Genomic DNA, 24,686 nt, shown 5'->3' on the forward strand with positions numbered 1-24,686 from the left:
ACTGGATAGTTAGTCTTCCTCAGCGGTACAAACTGCTCCTCTTCATCTGTGTGTGAGTGTGTGTGTGTGTGTGTGTGTGTGTGTGTGTTCATATGTCGGAGTTACAGCCGAGATTTCAGTCAGGATAAGTAAAGTCCGTTAGATTTACGAGGAGGAAAACCGAAGGTGAGAAAAGCGTTCTGCCAAGTCTTAAACACTTTAACGCCGCGCTCTGCACTCCGTCACCCCACACCTCCAGCACATGCAGAGAGACCAAGCAAAAAAAAAAAAACAAAAAACAGGTCACTGGCAGGAGCTTGTGGTTCCCAAAGTAGGGTCCGGGCACTCGCAGGGGCCCCCGATGGGGTGCCCGGGTCTTCAAGCGAAATAAGACTTAATTTAATTTCACTCTTATTTCTCTCCCAACTGGATGACACAGCGAGGAAATATAAAATCTAATGTGGGTCTGAGATCTGGCCTAGTATTTTGGCTCTAGGGAAACAAATGCCAAATAGCCTACAGTCTGATAAAATAACGTGAACCTTGTCAAGTAAAGCATGGTTTATTGGTGCAGAAAGTTGTGTTCTCCTGAGTCTTGTTATCTTAATACACTGTACAGTTGTAATTTTTAAAGTCATTTGGGACATAAAGAGCCAGGCTGTACTTGAGCTCCAACTTTATTTAAGATATGTTAGATCACTGTGTTCACGATGTTAAACAATAGGAGCAACACATGGATTATAAAGTTTTTTGAATTACTAGAAGACAATAATTTCCCCAACCATGAATCATATTTTTTTTTTTCCATACTGTTGTAATAATATTCCTTCAGGGATTGCAGTGTTTCTCTGATTCAGAACTGATTTGACGGTTATCTTTCTGTACGGTATTGTTATTTTCTCCACTTGGTCTGAAATTAGGAAAGTTTCTTTGATAGCCCATGAATTTGTGAGCCATAGCTTAGTGATATTTTAAAGTGATATTATTATTTCTGGAGTTACTATAGCCTACCTCTTATATATAGCTTAAGTAAATTTTATTCAGGCTATGTAGCACATTTCATACAAAGTAATCTCAATGTGACTCATTATATTCAGAAAGCTTTACGGTTCAAATAGCTTATTTATGAATTTGCCCAAGTATAGGGGAATCAGTATTCCATATTTAGGCTATACATTTCAAATCCTAGCTCAGTGTTTCTGGTGCTTATAGAAAATGTGAGTGGGTGTCGGGGCGACTTACATAATAGCATTAATTCTCATATTGAATAAGCTATTGTTGTTCCGATAAAGTTAAAAATTGCCACATCAAAATTCTACCTCAGGAAAAGTTTTGACTGAGGCCTGCAGCCTTCACAGGAGCCCGGACCTCCTCCTCAAAAGAGCAGAAGTTTTCACACAGCTTCAGTGGCTCAGCGGGATGCAGGCCTAAATGTCTTTGTGCAGGTAAACACTCCATTTTGAGCGGATTAACCTTTACAGCCCAAACTCAGGACCGTGTTCATCTTATTCTTGCTCTAATCAACTTCTTATATCTTTTGGAAAGTCTGTCGTTTAAGTCTCTGATTATGTTTTGTGCTTTTAATTGCCTAGAGTAAAGTAAAGTAAAAACAAAGATACACACTATTTGTTTAATGTGAATTATTCGGTGGAAGAAAAAAATATTAAATGTTGCTTGAAGCTGAAATGAGCCTAACGAGAGCCGACAATAATAAACACCTCCCGTACCGATCTGACGAAGTGTTAAGTTGGCCTTTTCACCATCTAAGATATTGTTAAAATCCTCTCAAAGAGGGAGCTGGGTGAGTGCAGACTCATAAAATCCGAGCGCTGTAAGGTCTTTGGCTGAATCTGAGTTGCAGGTCGGCCTCAAACAGTGAAAACCACCTTTTTAACAATTCCTCCTCTCTCAGTGAGATTACTGATCACTACAAAATAACTGGCGATCTTGTCATAAAGTTTAGTAGGATACAGCACAAATATCACAGCCAAACTATGAAGTACAAATTTAAAAATGTCACGGAAATGCTATTGTGAGATTACCATGAAAAATAAATCTAACAAAGGCATCGATTAGCCCACAACGGACATACTATAATTCCGTCTATTACTAGTCATGTTAATTTTCTGTATTTTTTTTTTTTTCTTTCTTAGGGGTCAACACCCCAAAAAATATTTAAAAAAGCCAAGTAAACAAAGAAATACTACAGCAACAACTCAGGAAATATACATAAGAAATAAAATAAATTTAGAATTAAAAGAGAAAGAAAAAACACTTGTGGCATCTATCTGAGAAAATAAATAGTCTACATAGTTGAGCCGCAATTACAACATGAAGAAGAAGGCTCTCTGATCCCATATGAGAAGCATACTAAGCATCAATAAATATTGATTTCCTCTGCTTATAAAAGTCATGAATCACGCAAAACAGAGAATCTTCAAAGAATGAGGTGCGGCCGCGTACTGTTTACACATGCAGTGCAGAACAATAGCGACTTCCTGTGTCTGGCACTATAGTGACTTAGTTATCAGACCGTGTGGGCATATCATCTGCTATATGACTATACATCCGCTATATATAATATTCCCACTGATACTTTAGGTTTTGCTGTTGTGTTTGCAGTTTCCCTCGCAGACAAGATACATGTAGGATTCTTGAAAAGTTCTTTCTAAAAAACGAGGATGTCAACTTTTAGCTGCACAGTTGCGTTTCTATTTTCTTGCTGGCCATAAAAATTATAAATCTATCACGACAGAACATGGTGTGTCTGATATCCTTTTATGGAGGCCTTTGTGCGTAAAACCTAACATTTTAGGAAAATGTACATTCGTGACGTTTATTTGTGAAGAAGCGAGGTAGATGGTACAACAGGGTAATTATGTGATTGATTACCGAGAGTTACACATAGAGCATTTTTTTTCTAAATCTAGTTTGGTGTTCATCTGTAAGACCGCGGTGACCTTAAACGACCAGTTCTGGCAACACTGAGAGCCCGAGGAAACTCTGGCGCACAGGTTCCTGGCTAGATCATCGCTTAGACAATAACCTCCACTTTGTTTTGTGTCCTGCAGCTCGCCAGAGCCCCCAAAAACATCTGGAGAGAAAAGCCATATAAAGAGTTTATAGGTGAGCTCCATGCGCACGAACTTATGTCCCAAATTGGTTTTGGATGTTTTTGAAAAGGGGCCAAAATGTTCATGTTGCCATCTCCAAATTGTTCTCGCCTTATAAAACCGTGCAATGAATCAGCTATTTGTCCAAACAACTTAAGCCCGCTGAGGACTCACCAAAATGAAATATGACGTGATCATTCATTTATTTTCTCCTTAAGGTTGATGGTTATTTGTCTTCCTACTTTGCGGGCCTTATTTTGGTCTCTTGAGCCGCCGAATATCCTCTTAGGCCTAAGTCAATAACATTACATTCCAGTTAAAGTCAGAGAATTTAACTTGGGATATCGGCAGTGCTGCAGTGGTAAAACGTGGGCGACTCCAGTCAGTGATCACTGCTCATTCAATACAGCATGAATTTATATCAAGATTTGTACCAGACTGAAATTGCGGATGAACTGAGCTTAGGTGGGTTTAACTTCAGTTAGATCCTTGGAAATAGGTCTATTCTTATGTTTGCACAGCTTTCATTTTGTATGCTGTAGTGCTTTAATATCTAAGATAGGTTTCTGTATGCTATAATGGAATATTTATGGATTTAATAGATTTACAGATTAATTTGAACTATTAGTGTGAACTGTTTTCCGCACAGCAAAATGATTCAGCTTCATAAATACGTTTAATTATTCAGTCAAAAAGGCACAGGCTAGTTCTGTCAAAGTTTTATTTATTAGAAAATGTGTCACCCCGGCCCGTCCGTATAACAGCCTGTCATATAAAGTTTAAAGAATAGCTCGCTCAGTTTTTCAGGGCACAGATGACCTTTACATTGTCATTGTGTAACATCATAACATAATAATATATGTGCATATGGTGATACTGAGCGTCACAGAGTCGTTATTTTAATGTTGGGCTGGAGTTTTGGCTTTTTGCACGTTATTTATTTATTTGTTTGTTTTTTAACAGTTGCACAACTCTTTTGAAATATTGATAGTCACTTAAACAGAAACGCTTAGCCTATGTATTTACCGATAGCTTTTGTGCGCATTTCTTGCCTCCAAAGCAAGTTTGGGACCTCCCTATGTATCCATTCTGTTACGAAATCTTTTGCGGGTGTATGAGCTTTCACTGTGCTCCCTTCGACAAACTAAACAGCCAGTCCTATGAACTGAGATGACTGTTTTTGTTGTTTGCACCCATACCTCAGAGAACCTTAGAGGGGCGGTGCTGCCTCCTCTCCTCCTCCTAGCTTCTGGCTCTCACAACTGGGAAGGTTGGCCCGAGGCGTGCGCTCTTCTCTGCAGCTCCCAAAAATACTCTGAGGGGCGGGGGGCAGAGGGGTGAGACAGCTAAACAGGAAGACAGATCCACATCTATGAAAGTGGGGAAAAGAGGCACCGTCGAACGACGCCACAGCAGAGTTGTGTTCTCACCTTTTCTTGAAGCAACGCGGCAGGGCCCCGTTACGCGCAGTGATCCTCCTGCTCTCCAAACCAAGAAGATGCCCCAAGCGTCACCGTGCGTCTTCCCGTGGTCCTCCCTCTGGCTGGCATCTTTGGCTACTTTGGTAGTGCAGTCGGCGTTCTCTTCCTCCTACTCCCCCTCCTCCTCCTCCCCATATCAGAGACCTGTTGCCGGTGGGAAGCGACCGGGCTTCATGGAGAGGACGCTGGTTCTCCTGGACGTCAACACCCGTAGTCCGATTAAGGTCCTGAACGACAACTTCCTCTCCTTACAGCTGGACCCTGCGATCATCAAAGACGGCTGGCTGGACTTTCTGAGGTACCAAAGAGCCTCCCTTCCTCTCAATAAAGTCGATCGTTAGCTGTGTCCACGTCTGAATACGTACGGCACTATTTGTTTCCCTCATTACGCACGTAGCCATGTTTGAAATATCATTGTGGATCAAAACGTTTCTTCCTGAGCTAGGGCACGGAATGCTCTGATGTGCCATATTACTGGAGGAATTTTTTTTTTCTTTTTTCTGAGAATGGTAAAGTCCAATGCTATAAGGTCAAATACATAACATAATAAGGCCACTTGACAGAAAACCAGTAAAACCAGACCCATTTGGGCTCTGTATTGGTGTCATCATGTAATATGCCCATTATGAAAACGTCCTGTGCCCCTTGATTATTCAGCCTACACTGCACATCCTGCAATTCTGGCAATATTTGTTTTTCTGATAACAATTATTTCAAGATGTTTAAAATAATTATTTAATCAAGTGCTCTTTTCTTGATAGTAGTGGGGCAGTCTGGTTTGTATCAAGATATGATCACTTGCATCAGGATTTTGCCCCCCCTTTTTTTCAAGCAGGTGAGATGCATTGGGAACATGATACTGAGGCAACTCACTATTAGATTTTGTTTATTTTTACCTTTTTTCCACAAGTACAAAATAAGACTCAACACTAGCCTAAGTGACTCACTTTACGTTTGGTGCTTTTTGCAGTGAACTCTGCTTGTAACGCTGACGTAATGTGATATATGTAGAGTCAAACGCATAGGCCCATTTTCCTTGAGTGTTACTGTCAGGGCTTCAGTGCGGTTATCAGTTTCCATCATGCGCTGCTTTGTGCTGAAGTACCACAGAAAGTTATTCGCCCACATAGTAAGTCACACCGCTAAGCCACACTGTAACCTAACACTGCCAAAGATTTGCAACTATAATTCAAACACTACAGAAAGTTACATTTTACATAATTGTGTTATATAGGATAAATATAACAACATCCTATTTCAGAAATTGGAACTCTTTAATTTCCAAACAGTGCCAAACGTTTTTGTATATAGTTCTGCATCTAAGTTATTGTCTTATGGTCATATGTAAGCTATTGCTGTTACTGTATGCACTGCATCCCTATGAGTATTTTTATTTATTTATTATTAATAGTATTATTTTTGTTTATTTATTTTTCGTTTTAACGCATAGTTGTCAATGCGTCTCTCACTTTTTTTCATTTTCGGCAGTACTTGCCTGTGAATGAACTGTATGGATCAGGCGCTGGTGTGTTGTTTATTATAATATTTATCCTGAGTGATTAAATTGATAGAAACACATAAATGTGATGAGGTTTATCTTCAGCAGCTAACTCTGGTGATCACACTGAAATCCAGACAGGCCCTCTGTTGCCTGCAGGTCGGCGCGTCGGCCGTCACTCTGGATTTGTACACCTTATATAATTTTACTGGAAGGCAGAGTCTGCTTGCACGTAATTAAAATTCAGCAGTTTACACAAAAATACAAGAACCCCTTTTTAAACCACATGTCCCCTTTTTACTGTTTATTGAGCCGCCACATTTAGCCAGTAGCAACCTCTCCTACAGCTTTGCCACCCAACGCTGAACACTGCTCTTTCTCTTGCAGTCTCAGTGGAAACCCTGGGTGTGACAGGCCATGCACGCTGTCTCCGTCTCTACACTGTTTTAAAAATAAATTTAAAAACATAAATTGAATTCTCTTTCACGTGTGGAGGGTCTCCTGAAAATGAGCAGAGTGCAGTCATTTATCTAGACATGTTTTTTAAAGTTCTCAGCTAGGAAAAAAAAAAAAAAAAACAATAAAATGTGTAGGCTTTTCATTTCATCTGTGTATTTTCAGTGTCTTTTTATGTAGGAAATGGCTGGCTTCTTCAAAATTAAAATGGCGGAGAGTGTAAACTTCATTGCTCTCTCTCTCTCTCTAAACAGTACACTTGTGTATTACGTGTTATGTGTGTATTTGCTAAGATGAGGGAAGTCCCTAGTTCCCTATCCCACCTACAGTACTGTTTCCTAACGCTTCTCCACTGGATAACAGCTTATGCTGATCTCACTGACTTGGTGGGACAGCAGCTGTCACACTAAATGGAAATTTTTTGCCCTGAATAAAGTTGTGTGATACCATAATTACGATCATCTTTTTTGTCTCCCAGCTGTGGGCTGAAAAGCTGTAAAATACTTAGATGAGCTCTTTCAAATTCAGTCTTCTCTTGGCAGTGCTATTTCAAATTATTAATGTGAAAGAAAAAAAAAACATGTAGCAAATAAGCAGATTTGAGACTTTTCCAGGTGGTTTCTTAGTAGATGGATTATAAATAGGGCATAAATCACTTGATTGCGGCTTTATTGTCACATAGTTTAGGTTTTGAAGTAAAGCAAAGTGTTTTGTTGTTTTGTCCTGTTTGTCCTCTGTGCAGCTCGAAGCGGCTGGTGACCCTGGCCCGGGGCCTGTCACCCGCCTTTCTGCGCTTCGGAGGAAAGCGGACAGATTTCCTGCAGTTCCACAACCTAAAGAACCTCGCCAAGTTCAGAGGACCTGGACCAGATTACTATCTGAAGAATTATGAAGACGGTGATTAGACAAGACGACTCTTTTTTTTCCTCTGTGAAATATTGTTTCAGAGTGGCATTCCTGGATACACTTCTGAACCATGGACCTGTAGTTTGTCTTTTTGCTTGGACTAGTTAAGAATGAGCCGTTCTAGTTCAATATAAAATCAGATTCTTTTCCTGCTTCACCCCGATTCTTCCTTCTTGAAGTTTATTTTGTTTACACTTTGGTCATTTCCAGCTGGAAAACAGTAGGATTTAATAGAAGGTCCTAGTGTTACTCGAAAACCAAAAGTTTAAGTACAAATTGAAAACCAAGTTTAAAAAAAAATGGGCAAGGTTTTTCTAATTTGTACTTTGCATTAAATCTTGACGAGAGCAGTCATAGTGCTCAGAATGAAATATGCTACCCGTAAAACTGTGTCATGAAAAAGAAAATGATAGTATTCACTTCTGGTTTTACTTTTATGATTGTGTGACTGAAAGCTTGCTCATTTTTTCCGTCTTTGGCAACCCGCAGACATCGTGCGCAGCGACATTGCGCTGGACAAGCAGAAGGGCTGCAAGCTGGCCAACCACCCCGACATGATGCTGGAGCTGCAGAGGGAGAAGGCTGCCACTATGCAGCTGGTCCTGCTGAAAGAGCAACTCTCCAACATCTACAGCAACATTACAATAACAGGTAGGAGATCACACACACACACACACACACACACACACACACACACACACACACAAATAAAATTAGGTCTGTTTTGGCGTATGCTCATACCTTGAACTTAAACAAGCATATTGCCCCACAGTTGACATAACACGGAATGCACTGTGTGGGTCATGCACACACACGCGTACACACACACACACACACACACAGTCATGCACGCACACAAGGTTCAAAGCATGCCAATGTAAACCATCAGCTTTCAGAATGACAAATGTAATTTGTAACGAAGGAATGTGGGGATGGATAGAGGGGTGCAGCAGTGGAGGGTAGTAAACAGAGCACTGACATTTTCACTGGTTACAGTTAACTCAACCTGACCGCAGAAGGAACTCTGGAGTCCTGCCTTTGGGTGGGCTGCATTTCTTATCTTTTATTATTTCTGTGATTGACTCGGGTGGAAACAAAGAGCTGGAACGAATTGAAATTTTGTGATTGAACTGGTCAGACATGAGTCATTTGCCTGATGACATAAGTGCACTCGGTAATTGATCAGCCATAAACCTGTGCTTGACTCAGTGAATTCATAAAAAAAGCAACTAAGTGGCCAGAATTGATCAATTACCATAGTATGTGTGGCTTTTATCCTGCAGAGCATAGCCTTCCCAATTAAAAGTATCATTAAGTTAATCAAGAAAATAACATGAAAACAGATGATTTGGCAACAGAATGGAGGCTCCAATAGTTACCACCAAAAAGTCTTACAATTTACAGGCAAGCCAAGAGAACAGAAAAAAAAGTATTCTTTTTAAAGGGGCACTTAACACTCCATGATTTTTATCGACTTCCATCGACAACCAGACGGAATTACAACAGAGATCGATCTACTCTTACAACAGTCTCTGCCTCCCCCGTCCCACCACTCCCACCCCCTCCACCTCTTCCGTCCCCCTTGAGTCTGTTGAAATGGCAGGGGGTGGGGACTTTTTCTTCCAAAACAGAATCCAGGCCGGAAAACGAATTTTGCAAGCCAGAAATCTTCTCTCCTCGTGAAGTAATCATTGACTCACTGCTGTTGATCAACAACTCTATTAAAGCCTGACCAGATATGTTATGGTCAGTTTGTGTTGTGGAGTGTCACGAATCTCACTAATTGTCCCTTTAAACAGATACAAGGTCAGATACTGGAGCATATCATGCAGTGAGGTAAATACAGATCCAGAGAAATCCTGAAATATTCAGCAATATTTTCCAAAATGTATCATATAAACATTCCAGTTCCACCTCAAGTGAATCCAGTTAAATGTGTCAGTAAGATGTCAGGCCTGTGTACATGCAGCACCAGAGGACTGGACGTGAGTGGATCTGCAACGCATTTGCCATGTTTTCATAACGCTCTGTACGCTGGAACAAAATGACCTTGTCTGGGTTGCTGTATGAATGATAAAGGGGGATCAGTACATGAACTATCAGCTCTGTATTCTCAACCAGTCTCAAGTGCAGCAATCAAAACAAGCCCTTGTCGCATCTATCAAAGAGGATAACATGCTGAATGACAGTGGAGGGCCAGTTCACAAGTTCAGGAGTCACCTGGTCGGTTTTGTACTGGTGCAAATGTGAGTGCACTGAGGCCTTCACTCTCTTTATTGTTGTTAGCTCGTCATGACAGTGCGATAGGAATTTACAGATGTTGTATGTAGAATTTTTTTTTAAAACATCCACAAATCACTGTCTTCATAATTGTAACATCTTAATACAATTATTGTAAACAAATGAGGCATGGTCAAAATATTCAATATAGTGAGTCTGTAGTGCACCAGAGATATTCTGTTGCAAAATGCAACCCAGTGGCGCACAGTGTAAAAGGCTAGCAATACTTTATACTAATATCTCAATATTATCGCAGCAATAATCTGTTCATGTTAAAATTATGCACACAGTAACTTTAAGCTTTTCTAATGTTTGTAAGTTACACTGGGCAGGAGGATTGACTAAATGCCTACAATTTTAAAGCTAGCAGTACAAATTATTTCCCAGGTTGAAATACAAGTTAAAGATCTGGTGTTATAATGTTTATTCAACATGTATATTTTTCCTATATGCCGGACGTTTTTACATTTCTATATTGACTGATTATAGCCTTGTGGAGGGCTCTGTCTTCATACATGCTCGCTCTCGGTGTCATGGTTTTTATTACAGGGCAGGAGTGGAGTTGTGAGACAGAGCGTGGCGGTGTGCTGTCTTTGAGCAGGTGCCATAGTTGTTATCAGATTAGATGGCGGGGAGGGGAGACGAAGCCAAGCAGAAGGACTTTATTTACCCAAAGCCGATTCACTGTGCTGTGTTCTCACAGAAAGCCTCATTCCTCATCTCAGAGCGCATAGTCACAACCTCCAGGGCCGCCCTCGGGAAATGTTCCAGAGAAGCCTGCAGGATATTTTTTGAAGATTGTTTGTAAAGGTGGCGCTGCCTTTTTTTAATTATTTCCTGCGAAATATATATGAAAGAAAGTGGTCGCTTCCAGTAGAATATGATATTGAATCTTATAGAGGGCAGATAACTACGTGAAATCATCAATAATCATGGTGAAAAAGTCATGAAAGACTAGTATGGCTCTGAATACATTTGAAAAATAGCCGCAGTATTACACTCTGTTGAAATGCAGTCCTTACAAGGGAACTTTTAGCATGTGGCGTATGAACGTTACAAACTGTAGAGACTAGGATCTTTGCATGAACCCTCATCTCTGTGGTGGAGAGTGTAATAGGGCTACAGAGGCACAAGGGAGGTGTTTAAATACGGTCTGGTAACAATCAGCCGAGACCCACTGTGTGTGTGTGTGTGTGTGTGTGTGTGTGTGTGTGTGAGTGTGTGTGTGCGTGCGTATATATGTGTGCATGTATGTGTGTGAGTGTGTGTTTGCGAAGGCAGGTGGTGTTTAAAGGTCTTTTAACAGTCTCTCTCCATCCTTTTCCACTCACCACTGTCTGACCCTTGACCCAGGCTTGTTAGAGCTATCAATAATGGGGCCACTCTGAGCTAACACACACACACCCATGCACACACACACACATGCATGCACGCACACACAGCAGGGGAATTATGTTGAGAAAATACCCAATGCTCAGACGAGGCAGAGGTCACGGTCACCCTCATCCAATGTCTCTCCCCAGGAGTCTCCCTTGATCACAGGGGATCAGTTCTTCATTTCTCCCTTCTCATCCTCCACTCTCCATCAGTTCCTTCGCTCCCTCTTCACTACAGCTCTACACCTCTTCCTTTCTTTGTCTTGCTCTCTTTTTTCCCCCTCTCATGTTTACTGTTAGCTTAGCTGTGTATATTGTGACTTCATGTGAAAGTCCTATGTTTATTTGACACTTTGGAGAATGAGGCAGTCAGGCCGTTCACCTTCTCCGAGTTGAACGGCCTGACCTCAAAGGGCTAATCCGTGTGTCTAAGGCTTAAAGGATAAACACCACTCAATTTAGGAATTCCTTTATTATGTTATTGTTATGGTGTAAGACAGACCTATCAATATTCCTGAACAAGGACAAAAAGTAAATCTTCCTAAAGCAGAGAAACTGGAGAACCAAGAGTCAAACTGAAGATGTCATCAGTTTTAAGTCACTGAGACAGTGACTGGGATTTATTTTGTTTTGTTTCTGTTGGACTCATAATGTTTGTTTGAGTTCTCGCAGGACTTTCAGTTCTAAGCTACAGATACTGAACATTTTCCCCCAGAAATTACCCCCGGGTCTCACCGGTAACTTCTACCATCTTTGCTGATTCATTCATTGGAGATGCTCTAAACTTTATTCTTGATTGCATTTTAAATTTAAGCCTTGTACTCAAGTTCGAGCTTCACTCTGGCTTCTTGCTTTGAAAGCAAAATATACATTCACAAATGATAACAGGACACCCCCTGCCCCACAGAAGTAACCACTCTAGTTAGACTTGTACTTGTTAAGCTTCATGAGAAAGAGAAAGTGAACAGCTGAAAAGCCAATATAGAGAGTTGAGCCTTAGGAGTGAAAGAATCTGTGTTTGTCAGAGTTTGTTTATGTGTCTGAGACATGCATACAGATGGGAATACCTGCGAACAGAAACGCAGAGGCAATATGTCGACACTGTGTTATTATATTAGGAGACATGTGGGCATCATTATGCTACTCTTACCATATTGCAGAAAGTTAACTGATCAATGTGAAATATGAAAGCCAAAAATATCTCACCACCCATTCATCACTTGTAATGACGCAAGATACAATGAAGAAAATGTGATGTTAATTACTAAGAAAGGATAAGGGAATGATGAGTGCCCATCAGCTGCATGGCACAGGCTGTGATCTGGGGTGTAAGCTTGAACCATGGTCTGAATGGTGAGGCTACCACCATGTTCTCCTGATGGGGCTGCAGTGCTGTAGCTGAGAGATAACCTGGATTTGATGAGGAACAGAGCTGAATTCCTGAAGAAAACAACCATCACATCTTGTAAAAGTACAAATATACAGCATTAATTTTAGGCTAGAATGTGAGGCGCAGACGTCATGAGTCACACTGATATTTCTGACAGCCTGCAAGAAGGTCTGTTGTGATGGAAAGCTGGGCAGAATGTGCCAGAAAAGGACAGCAAGTGAGAATTGGAGCTGGAAAAGGTTACACTGTCGACCTGTGGACAAATTGTATTTGAATATTAAATATTACAAAGCCTCATTGGGTGGAGCTGCTTAGGGAAATGTTTTCAGAAGTGACTGAGAGCTCCAAAGAGGATATTGTGAGGACACGGCAACATTATATCACTAAGAATAGAGCACTATAGTATAAAGATCATTCATGGAACTGAAGTAAACATTTAGTAGGCATACAAAAATCAGTTTTTCATTCGTTGTCATGGCTGCTCATATTCAATATTGCCTGTCACCAAAGGAACAAAATGTAAATTTTAAATTGTGGTATTTGCCTTAGGATCCACAGTTTTCCTGATGACACGCCAAACTAGAACCAGCCAGTGAGACTTCACAGAGATTTTTTTTTTTATAATAGGAGGAGATATGGGGCGTCATCTTTGAAACACCCCCGGGCGGTAGGTTTATGACCAACAAGACCAAACTGCTCTCTCTTTGAATGTTGAGTTGTCCGTATCTAACAAAACAACAAGATCATGTCAATCTGCTTTATGGCAGCCCTTGTTGTTGCCATGTTAACGGTAGATATGTCAGGCATGTAGTCAAGTCATAGAGACTCATTTAAAAAGGCACAAATTAGTATCAATTCCGTGGTGTCTAGTAAACTAGCTGATGTCTTGTGTGGGTTTGCCTGGGCTTGTTGCATTGTTAACATTGAACTGTTGCGCCCGTGTTGTGTACGTCATAAATATCATAGTCGTGTGGCTATTCAAAATCCGAAAGTGTGATCGATCGATTGATTGATAGTGTGTTTTATATTGACATGTTGCCATCTTCAGTGTTACCCATTGTAATATAATGGAGTGTCGCATGCCCTCCTATTACCAAAAAGGCTCTGGACTTCATCAAATCCCACCAGCAGGTCTAGAAAGAAGCCAGGGGACAGTGGAACAGAGTGAACAGAGGAGTGTGGTAAGTTGGCTTGAAGCCAGGCTGCTGAAGCGGTCTTCTGTTTGATATTCAAAGTTTTGGTTAGAGGCAACAAATTCAAGACTTTTGGAAAGAAATGAAGGAAGAGATAGCATTGTTTTTAATGCTAGATGAGTCAAACATTGGCTTCGTTAGCAGCAGAGTAACTGGCTCATTTGTAGGCGGATGGTATGCAGCCTGACGTCATGCACACACGTGTATGTGTGCTCTCTCTCAGTCTCTCTCAGTCTCTCTCTCTCTCTCTCTCTCTCTCTCTCTCTCTCTCTCGCTCTCTATTTCTTAGTCTGATCTCACATAGTATCGAGTGACGCAAACATTTACAGTGTCTAATCAATTGTTAGGCCTGAGTAAACACTGCTGTGACTACATTAGACACTAATACCTAAAAATCACTTTGAGCTAACACAGCTAACATATCAGCCACAAGACAGAAGCCCCACACACCGAGATCTGCTCCATTCAATGGAAATATGAGAGGAATGACTGTAGAGAGAGAGACACAAGGAGTCTGAAGCAGTTCTCAAGCAATATAACAGCACAAATCAATAGCATCATAAATATAAATGTCAGTCGTGTTATAAATGTCTCATTGACAAAATGGATGGAGTGGCTAAAACAAAGCCACTAATGGTAATGTAAGGCAGAAGTTTGACAGTCACAAATATGAGGAGCAGACACTGAGAGGGGAATTTACTCAACATCTGTGAATGGCTAGAAAATGTTTTCATCAAAACAAGTTGGCACAGCTGTCTATACTCAGAAAGGCTCTAGCTAACTTTCTGTTTTTGCTCATTTGAAAATCAAAACATATTTTCTTGCTATAGCGGGAAACATGTTGTTTCATCCTGCCAATTAGTTCTGCTGTATGACTCCTCCCAGCCTTTTATCCACCCTTTTATTGATCTTTTTTTAAAAAATATTGCTTTTGTCTTATCACTTTGTTTTAAATTTTATATGTAAATATGCATATGTAGACAGACAAACACACGCGCACATACACACACGGCTACATGGGAGGTATGAATTATTATGATGGATTTCAACCTTTGGTGCTGTAGCTGCTGCAGTAACCAGTCCATCTCCAGCTCAGTACTGAATTCAGACTGAGTTTTTCCTGCCAAGTTTCACACTGTAACATTGCAGTTATGGTCAGTTGCCATGACAGCAGGAAAATGAATATAATCTGGTTTGATTCCCTGATAGTCATAATGATATTATTGGATATGAGCTGCCAGTTGTGGATCTTGGATACAGCAGGCGTTAAGCAAAGAACATTAAAGTTTCATTTGTATGTTTTTACACACAATGGATAGCCTGTGTGCTTGCTTATCTAGTACACTATTAAAAGAAAGTGTCGTGGAACCCAACTGTGCTCTGCTGCCAACAGCTGAAGGGAGTCAAAACTCAATATTGCTGGTGTTAGCAGACCACACAGTGTCCTCAAGCACTTTTTACACCAATAAATTGTGCACACAAAAAGAAACATAAAATGGGGTTTGGAGACACGGACAAATTGAGAGTTTTCCTACACCTACACAGGGTTTGCAATTTAGTGATATATTGGAGGAGCTTCTCTTTCTACACTGTCAGTGCACAACATTATTCTAGATGACAGGTTTATTGTTTTGTGTGTGTGTGTGTTTTTTTTTTTTTTTTTTATTCCACAGCAATGTTTTGACTGGGACTGGACATGACAAACTCTCAGTGTTTGATAATATAACAACAAAGCAGTTGCATGTACATGGATTAAGCCTTGGCCAAGACCGCTGCTCTCCAAACATGTGCCATCAAAGTCCACTTTTTTTTTTTTTTTTTTTTTATCCCAACCAAATTCTACAGCCGCTGATCTAACTAATCACTGAGATCCTCTGCGGTGTTTCAAAGAAACCTTGCAGACACATGGGCATCCAAGTGATTTATTTATTATTTACTTATTTATTGCTTTTAGTAATTTTGATTTTGAGTCATTTTATGAAAAGCTTGTCTATTTTAATGAATCCCTTTTTTTGTCCCAACTGCATAACTTAGTTATTCCATGTCTGTTTTCTTGTTTTATTTGATCAGTTTTATCACCTTTGCTTATATGTTACCACTACAAACTAAACTAAAGTATTTGCAGTTCAGTTGAGCAGGTTGGGTTTTCCCCTATTGGGATTAAGTGAGAATATTTTTTAATGTGTTAAATAAAACTTTGCAACTTTGAATTTTGCGTTATTTGATAGTTGACAAAGGTCCCTGTATAGCCATTTCCATCCTGAGAAATCAGCAGTCCTTGAGCCACCTGAATGCTTCTTCACCTTGTTCTTTAGGCATAAGTGCACACAGAGTGGAAAATGTTAAATTAAGATAAGTCTATTTAGAATAAGAAATATTTTTGTTAATGTCATGACACTATGAATCTTATTAAAGGTTTCAGAAACAGGAAACTGAAATTTAGAATCATTTTTCTGCAATTGAAAGAAACAAAAAATACTACAATATTTCATGGAGTTTGTTTATCGGGGAGACCAAATATGTGTATTTCATATTTATGGTCACTGGGTTTGGATCAAGGGATTATGTGGGTATCATCAACGTAGCATTAAAATAAAACATTCCCCATTACTGCTTATATGGCCAAGGTGAGGTGCAAGAATATGTTTGGGCCAAGAATTGAGCCTTGTGGCACTCCACAGTGATGTTTCACCCATGTGCAGCATGCTGCAACGTCCTCAGATGGTTTCACTCTGAACATGAACTCATACATTTATTCACATTATTACCTGGCTTTTTCCTTTTTGATCAAATGTTTAGCTGAATTTCAGAGTTCTGGATTTATGACTGATTTTTTTTTTCCAGTCTCACCTGTCAGTTTATAGTCATCAGCAGTAACACGAGCTCAGCATGACAAATTCTTGCCGTTTGCCAGTTGCCATTGCCTACTTTTTTTCCTGTACTCTTTCCACGTGGCTTCCACACATCCAACAGTCTCATTTTTTTCCTTGGTTGAAGAAATACCTAGAGTGTTTAAATCACTCAGTGGACATAACATGTAATTCCATGTGTTTGCAATATGCCCTGAGACAAGTGCCAGCAACCTGCAAATGAATGTCATTTTAATAGCCTCATGCATGGGAAATGTTTAAAAGCACTCCTCCCTCTCCTGTGATCATTTGGCCTGAACCCCAAACCTTCACTTTTTTTTCTTTGCTCAGGGCTCATACATACATTTTGTGTCAAATTTCAAATCATGGCACTGTATTCTTTCTACGCTGAACCGAGTTTTACCAATGAGATGGACATGTGGCAAGAGCACCAGTAACCTGTATGTGTGTGTGTGTGTGTGTGTGTGTGTGTGTGTGTGTGTGTGTGTGTGTGTGTGTCAGCTCTGTATGGGTCCAGATGAAGTTGTTATCCTGAGGGGAAACATGCCTCCTTCATTACCAGCGAGACACATTTTATTTCCTTAATTTGACTCTCAGGCTGTCAGCCGTTATTTATGAGATTGCCTTATGTGGTGTGTGTGTGTGTTTGTGTGTGTGTGCATACACATATATGTGTGTGTAAAGCCTGTGGTGGAGGGAGCTTGGAAGCTGTAACCGATGTTTAGGGAGGTGATTTGATCCGGTGTTTAAGAGCCCTGCACTAATGTCCTGTTCTTTCAACTACCTGCGCTGGGATTAAACACACTCATTAGAGTCACACAAATGTTTGTGTGTGTTTGTATATATGTCTGCTTGTGTGTGTGTGTGTGTGTGTGTTTGTGTGTGTAGAAGCTCCCTTAACCCTTCACTCCATTTAAAATAGATCTGAGCTATGATCAGTGTAGAGACAAATATGACAAACAAATATAACACCTTCATCTTCTATTTTTTATTTTTTTCTGAGCTTGACAACATTGACTTTCCATGCACAAAGCATTCCGCTTTTGCCCTAATTCCAAAAAAGGCAATATTCCAACTAAGACATGGCTAATGAAAATAATATTCCACTAATATTCCCAATAACAAGCAGTTCTCTCTAACATGTCTTTTATCACATCAATATCCGGAAAAGTGGAACAGCTGGAGCTGCTTCTGCTGCTTCTTTACGTCAAAACAGGATTTTTTTCAAAGTTTTCCACCGGTGGCAGACGTGTTCAGCAGTGTGAACACAGCCTCCCTCTTTCATTTGTCAACCACCTTATTGAAAAGGTTGGCATTGTGATATTTTTTTAAATCCAAAAACTACTTGATGTACAAGTCTTTCATAATGTTTAAAAGCTGGTGTGTATCTCCTTCCAACCAGAAATATGGGCTTTTCTTTTGGGATTGCATCTCTACCCCAGCCATGCAAACTGTTTGCTAGTTGGTTTGTTTACATCACACGGAGCTGACCCTAAACAGGCAAACTGCGGTAAAAACACCAGTTAAGACACATATTCTGAATGTGCTGTATACATGTCCAAAGAATGCTCTTAAAACCTGAATAATATCATAATATAATGTCTTAAAGAAAAAATGCTGCATTTGGACTAAGGCTTAATTTAGAATATGCTGTTTACATGACCCATATGAAATTTGGAGTATTGTCAAGTGCCTGGAGTTGCTGAGCCACCTACGGTATTTTCTACAGTGATGAATGACATCTGAATGGCTAATTTATGCTTATATGTCGGAAGACCACTGTAGCTACAGCGTCAGTGTCTGTGGCTCCTACGCAGCCCGAGGAGGCTGCCGTGGCCTGCATGCACCTCGCTCAAACTGTGTGTAGGATGACGCAAGGCCACAAGAACTGTGATTGGTCCACGAGACTGCTTTGTGTTTTGTGGTTGACTTGAAGACAACAGAGAGATGAGCTGAGAAGGTTTCCAAATATGTTCTGATGTTCATTTATATGCCTCCTCATTCCTAAATTATGAAGACTGCGAGATGTCACTGAGATCATGGTGGGAGAGCGGACTTTCTGTTTCAGATAATTGCTTCCATTTTTATCTGTGCTTCATTAGTGTAAAATTAATAATTAAAAAAAATATATGACACTCCTTTCTGGCATTTCAGCGATCAGCTCAGAGTGTGTGCAGACTCAAATGCAGAGCTATAAATGCTCACGCTGGCATATAAAGGCCACTATGGTGAAGCTATGGCAGCACAGTAAAAACTGGCCTTAAGTTTCCAAATGTCTGTCAAGCCCTAAGACTAACAACAGCCCCTCGTGTTAAACTCACTCATGCACATATCATCAACAGAAATAATGTCTCCAAAGCGTTCCTTGCTGAAAGAAAATATATAATTGTTTTCCGGCTTCTCTTTCAAATGCTTTTCCTAGATGTGTATATTCACCTTCAAGCTGAGAAACTGCTGTCCTCAGGCTGCCAGCTTGTGTTCATACTCCACCACAGGCGACATCAATCTCACTGGGTCCTCCTCTGCTGGAACCCCATATATTAAACTCCCAAAAATGTAGCTTGCAAAATAGTTTGGCATGTTTCTGTTTTGGCCACTTGTGAATCTTCTGTAATTCTGTTTTTATTCGCTCTGAGCATATGTCTGGTTGGATTCTGTTGGACCTTGTCAGAGGCCATCTATCACTGCTTGGTGTCCTGCTGCGCTGGAGATTCACGAAACAGCTCTCTCAGACCTCAAAATGAGAAAACGAGTTAGATTAGGAGAGAAGGAAGGAGAGGGAAGGAAGAGGGGGAGGAAAGGAAAGATAGATGAAATGACAGCGATGGAGGGATGAGAAAAAAAGGTGGAGGGAAGGGAAAGTACAACGAATAAAGAAATAAGGAGAAATATGAGCTGAGCACCCAACTCAGTTCAGTAGACTTTCTGAATCCAGGCTCTTTCTTTCAAGCAAATTATTATTCAACAGATTAATCACACATTGGTTGCTCCTAGTACATCAATGTGTTATTAACATACTATATTAAGATTCGACATCTAGTGTTTTTCATCTGCTTTTACATCAGGACATTCATTTGACTCGCCGTATGAAGTTGCAAGCCATTTAGGTTTTCCTCCTCATGGGAAAATCACCTAAGAAGAAAAATATAATTGAGAAAGCATGTGTCCATCCTTTTTGAAGGCTTGAGCTGGAGAACCCCTACCTGCTCCAGAGGCACCGCTTCTGGCTGCCTCTGACCTCTGACCCCGTCCTGAAATGTGGACATGTATGTGCCTCAGAGGAATACGTGAAGAAGCAACTTCCTAATTATACTGTGTGTGTGTGAAAGATGGCGACCGAGGAGCTCTGCAAACATCTGGCGTTTACTTGTAAAACGAAGCGAAATTTGAAATTGGCAAAATTATTCTCATCAGCTTGAAGGCCCCTGAAACACTTCATGAACGAGGAGACAATGTTTAAAAACTGTAAATGAATTCAGTCAATACGGCTGCATAAAGCGAAGTGTTTCTAGTTCATGATCAACACAAATTCCTCAATCCTACAAATGACCTCAGGGAACATCCGAGGTTTGGCAGACAGTGACAAAATATCCACGCCATTGTTTCCCATTCTTGTTCATGAATATCCAACATCATGCACCAACAGAAAGAAAAACAGTATTGGTATCCTAATTGTTTTATTGAAGGGATGGGAAGAAATAAGGGAAGTAAACTGTTAAGCTTTATTATGATAATCATCTTACATTCAACCAGATCTCATGCATCTGTTTCCAAATTCCAGACAAGATCCCATGTGCTGTCTTTTTCTAGAAGTCTTCATCCTCCAGAGGTGTCCAGTTATCTTCCCTAATATGGATTTGGTGTAAACTTTGTCAAACCAAACACTACAAGCTCACATAAACATCCAAATATGAAGCCAGCCAATAACGTAATTTAGAGTTCCAGGAAATAGCATAACACAAACACCCTGATGGAGAAATGACACATTCGACCACAAAATCAAACTGACTTCATTGAAGAATTTCTCTGAGATTATTATTTACATTGTCTTTCACATTGGAAAATACTGATGAAACCACCACTGTGGATAAGAATGGATTACATAGTTTGTTGTTGTTGTTTTTTTTTTTTTTTTTTTTTTTTAATCATTGTTTTCAGCTTAAAGAAAATCTGCCCAGGTCGTAAACTCCACTTGGGGTAATGAGAGAGAAGCACGATGGGCTGTGTGTTTTTTGGTCAGATGGAGCTTTGAAGAACAGTCTCAGTCAGCCCACATTTCTGTCAGAGTCTGGCTATTTGTTTGTTTATAAATCCAAAGAATGTGCCAGAAGCCTGGATGGACACATATGGAACACAGTTTAGGTTTGGCTGTGAGGATGGTAACCTACTTTTACTAAGACCAACAACAGATAGTGGTTTGGCTACATCCTCAGATCAGTCACCTCTGAAAAGTTTATTGGCTCATTAGAGGAGTAATAGGGGTTTAATGTTAGATGTGTGACCAAATTGTTTTCTTTCTCAGTGCCAAAGTCTGACTTTGTTTCTGTTTTTGTTAATTAGCTTAAGTATCCAGTAATTGGTGCTTTGGGATTTTATTCAGAGATTTAATTGGATGCTGGCTGATGTATAGCTAAAAGACGACAGTCAAAAAATATGTAAACTATTTTACGGCCTTTTCATTGTGTAGGCAACACAAGACAATTAAGATAAATTTAATTTATGACAAGCTGTGACATTACTCCATTAGCATACAATTTTGTTTAATGCAGTTTAGGTTTTGTGATTTGTATCAGCTCATAATGACCAGACTGTTTTGAATTCAGTAGATAGATAGATAGATAAAGACTTGACTCATGACCTGGGCTCGTGAAGTTGAGACACTACTCTTTAATGTGATTGCCCTCCAAGCCCTGCACTCCAAAGCTGTTTGATAGAAAGAAAGAAAGCCAAAGTTCTTTCAGAACTTTGGTCTGTGGGATACAGCACTATGTTATTGAAGGAATTTTATGAGTCCATAAGTGTGTAATGAAATTTGCCTTGGTCAGAGAAGTGAAGCACGGAAAGGAAAAGTGGAATTGAATTTTCAGTGGTATTTTCCTGAGACCTGCGTTCCCTTAGGGAGCGGACAGGGCTGCTCTCAGTGGCCCAGGCAAGAGAAGGCCAAGTGAAACCTTTCCCTGAGGTTTAGAGCCTCTGCTGTGAATGGCAGGAGCTGACACCTCTAACCAGGACCAGATGTTTGGCTGACTGGGCTTGGCCTGGTCCTCTCCCTGGCAGAGCAGGAAACCAGGGGTCTGATGCAGCCAGCATGCTCCATTCGCAAAGCCAATAGCCTGGCTCAGCACTGTTTACTCCTCCTCTGGTGAGCTCGACTAGTTTCATCACCTCCCAGGTACAGAAAACCAGAGGGAACAGAGTCAAGTCATGGAGAACTGCTGTACAAGCCGACTCAGCACTGAAGTAATGTTGCAGGTGATACTGTTGAACAGTATCATCGGTCTTTACCTCATCTTTACTAGGTGTCATTTTTTCCTCCTCTGCTTGTTGTTTGGTCAAAATGAACACTTCTGACGTTCAGTTATTAATCTTGCTGTTCATAAGTGTGCACCAGGTGCATGCTTTGGCACGGCTGGCGATTTCCCATCAAATTTGCTTATCATGTTACTCCAGATTTTTTACATTGCTCAGTGGAAAGGATCCCATCATAGCGAATGCTAAACAAGACACAAAACAGACACTAACCAATAAAGCTTTATTATCCACGAGTGGAAATTTGCTTTGTACAAATCAGTTTAAAGCATTTAACAATAAAAAGCAACAGCACCACAACAGACAGCACATCATCAATTTAAAGACAGCTGGCATGTAAAGAGTAAAAAAAAGAGTGAGTAAAAAGAGTGTCCTCCTTGCAGCAGTGGCTAACCAGAACAAAAGTTCTCTGCATAAATTCTTAGAAAAATTTTACCTTCTTATCTTTTTTAACCTCAGTATAGATCTGTAGTATCTGGCCAACACACCAGAAATTTCTGTTTTCTCAAAATGTAATCTAACTACTATACTAAAAAAAAAAAAAAAATGAATGCAAAGGAAAACTACTAATTTTTCATTATCACTAGATATAAAACAGATTGTCTGTATACTGAAGATGATTTGTAATGAGCTTTGCATAAACTAATTGGCTGCTGAAGATGTTTGCCTAGATTTATTTAGGCTTAATCTTTTTTTTCTGCTGCTAGTCAGAAGTTGGTTTATTATTGGCCATGCAGCAACAGCAACACACCAGACAGCACATCATTAATTTAAAGAAAGTAGGTAGGTAAATACTAAAGTGAGTAAACCTAATCATTTTTGTTGTGCTGCTAGTCAGTTAGGAGATGTTGTTTATTATTGACATAAGATGTTTTGATCTCCAGCTTTTCATTACAAATTATAATATGTAAATATCCATCATGCCCTCCTGGATAAGTGATGTAATTTGTCACCTCATGAGGAAATGAATTAAATATGTATGAAATGTGAAAATATGTTGTTCCCACCTCCACCTACACATTAGTAAAAAATGCTGTGAAATATAAACAATACAGAACCACTTCCTATGTGATGTGAAAAAGATATATCATAAAAATTAATTTAGGAAAAAAAAAAAAAAATAAATAAAGGCACTTGGTAGAGTGCAAACCATTGCCAGTGATGAATAATTTTACAATTTCCACAGCTGCAGCCTCTGTAAAGTTTTATGTTTCTTTGTGTTATTAATTTGTAGAGCGTTATTGCAGTGCTTTTTTGCAGTCAACTTGGAAATCTTAAATGTCTGACTTTCCCACCAGCACATAAATGCACCATAACAGTCATCAAGTTAAAGGAAATGTGCACTGGTTAAAATCCCAGATCTGATGAACTGGTCCTCGGGCCTAAGGCTATCTGTTAAAATTAGACTGCATGGTAGCTTTTGGATTTTTAAATATTTTAAACATCAGTTTGACTGTGGTTCATCCATCAGAGCATTTCACTGGTTGAAAAGTACCTCTAACAGTATTTCACATTAGTCATGTTGGGCTGTACATCCTAGAAGCAGTGAGGACTTTTCCTGAGATTTTTTTTGTTTTTTAAACGGACCATGCTGGGTGTTTTTGCATATAGAAACAGTTAAAAGTCTAAAAAAAAACATGGCCTGCTTTGGAAAATGGTTGTGAGCAATCAGTGCAGTGCATGAGTGCAGCGTAGTAAATGAGCTAAAGCAAAAACACTGGTATGGTCTTTTAAAGCAGCTTTGGATGGACCCTCCAGGTGCTCTGCAGACTGAGCAGGAATAGCAGAATCACAAAGTCACTTCTGGCTCAGGCGAGCTCAGCAGGAGCTCTGCACACACAAGACTGATGATAATAAGGCTTGAGACCTTGGGAGACTTTGTTGAGGTGGATGGTTGGAAAAAAAATATCCTCATCCTCTTTCTCCGAAAACATCTGGCAGAAATATCATTCACAATACTGGGACAATTCCCAACTTTGTCATATAACTGGTTGCCATATAAACTCAAATTGGACCCAAGACTTAAAGCCTCTTATAGTGGAGGCTTAAGGACTGGATGAGGCAGGTGCCCCCTGTAGTGTTGGGCCTCACATCTGCCAGCATCTTTTGCATGGTTTGCTCGAGAGTCTTTATTTTATCAGAGAGATAAAATAAAGACATTTTGTACTTGGACCAACCTAAAACTGTGAAAATTGATTTCTGGTCCACTTAAAGACCTTAGTGCTAGGAGTTTCAAATTCTCAGCCTGGGATGAAATCATTACATGTAATTGCTTAATGTCAATGGGAAACAGAAATGTGTAATTCATTACTGAGTGTAAGCCAAAGATACCAAGATTAAAATGGGCATTTATTCCATTTAAGTGAATATTTTGTGGATTACTTAGTGCATGGAGAAGTAAACAGTATTTGACTCTATCTGACAGTCCCTTAGTGACAATATATATGTTTTTTTTTTTCTTTTGTGGAACATTTTCCTTCAATCCATCAGTTTTGTCCAATTTTACCATGAGTCCAAAGAACTAATATGAATATCCTAAAAAACAAATAAATAAACAAACAAAACGGAATCGACCTATGATGTTTTAAAGAGCATTGTACTTCCTTGTTAATCAG

The 24,686-nt window shown here is 39.9% G+C and overlaps 1 protein-coding gene across 1 annotated transcript in view; it reads left to right on the forward strand.

Annotated features, from left to right (window-relative positions):
• Nucleotides 1-4,456: 4,456 nt before the first annotated feature.
• The window catches only part of hpse2 (heparanase 2), a 58,319-nt gene continuing 38,089 nt past the window's right edge, over nt 4,457-24,686 (forward strand). The window contains exons 1-3 of the mRNA XM_030070637.1: nt 4,457-4,871; nt 7,270-7,424; nt 7,923-8,084. Coding sequence (XP_029926497.1) covers nt 4,465-4,871; nt 7,270-7,424; nt 7,923-8,084 — 724 coding nt within the window. The 5' untranslated portion in view covers nt 4,457-4,464. The remainder of the gene's footprint in view (nt 4,872-7,269; nt 7,425-7,922; nt 8,085-24,686) is intronic.

The sequence above is a fragment of the Myripristis murdjan genome, chromosome 15 (assembly GCF_902150065.1).
Source record: "Myripristis murdjan chromosome 15, fMyrMur1.1, whole genome shotgun sequence".
NCBI lineage: Eukaryota > Metazoa > Chordata > Actinopteri > Holocentriformes > Holocentridae > Myripristis > Myripristis murdjan.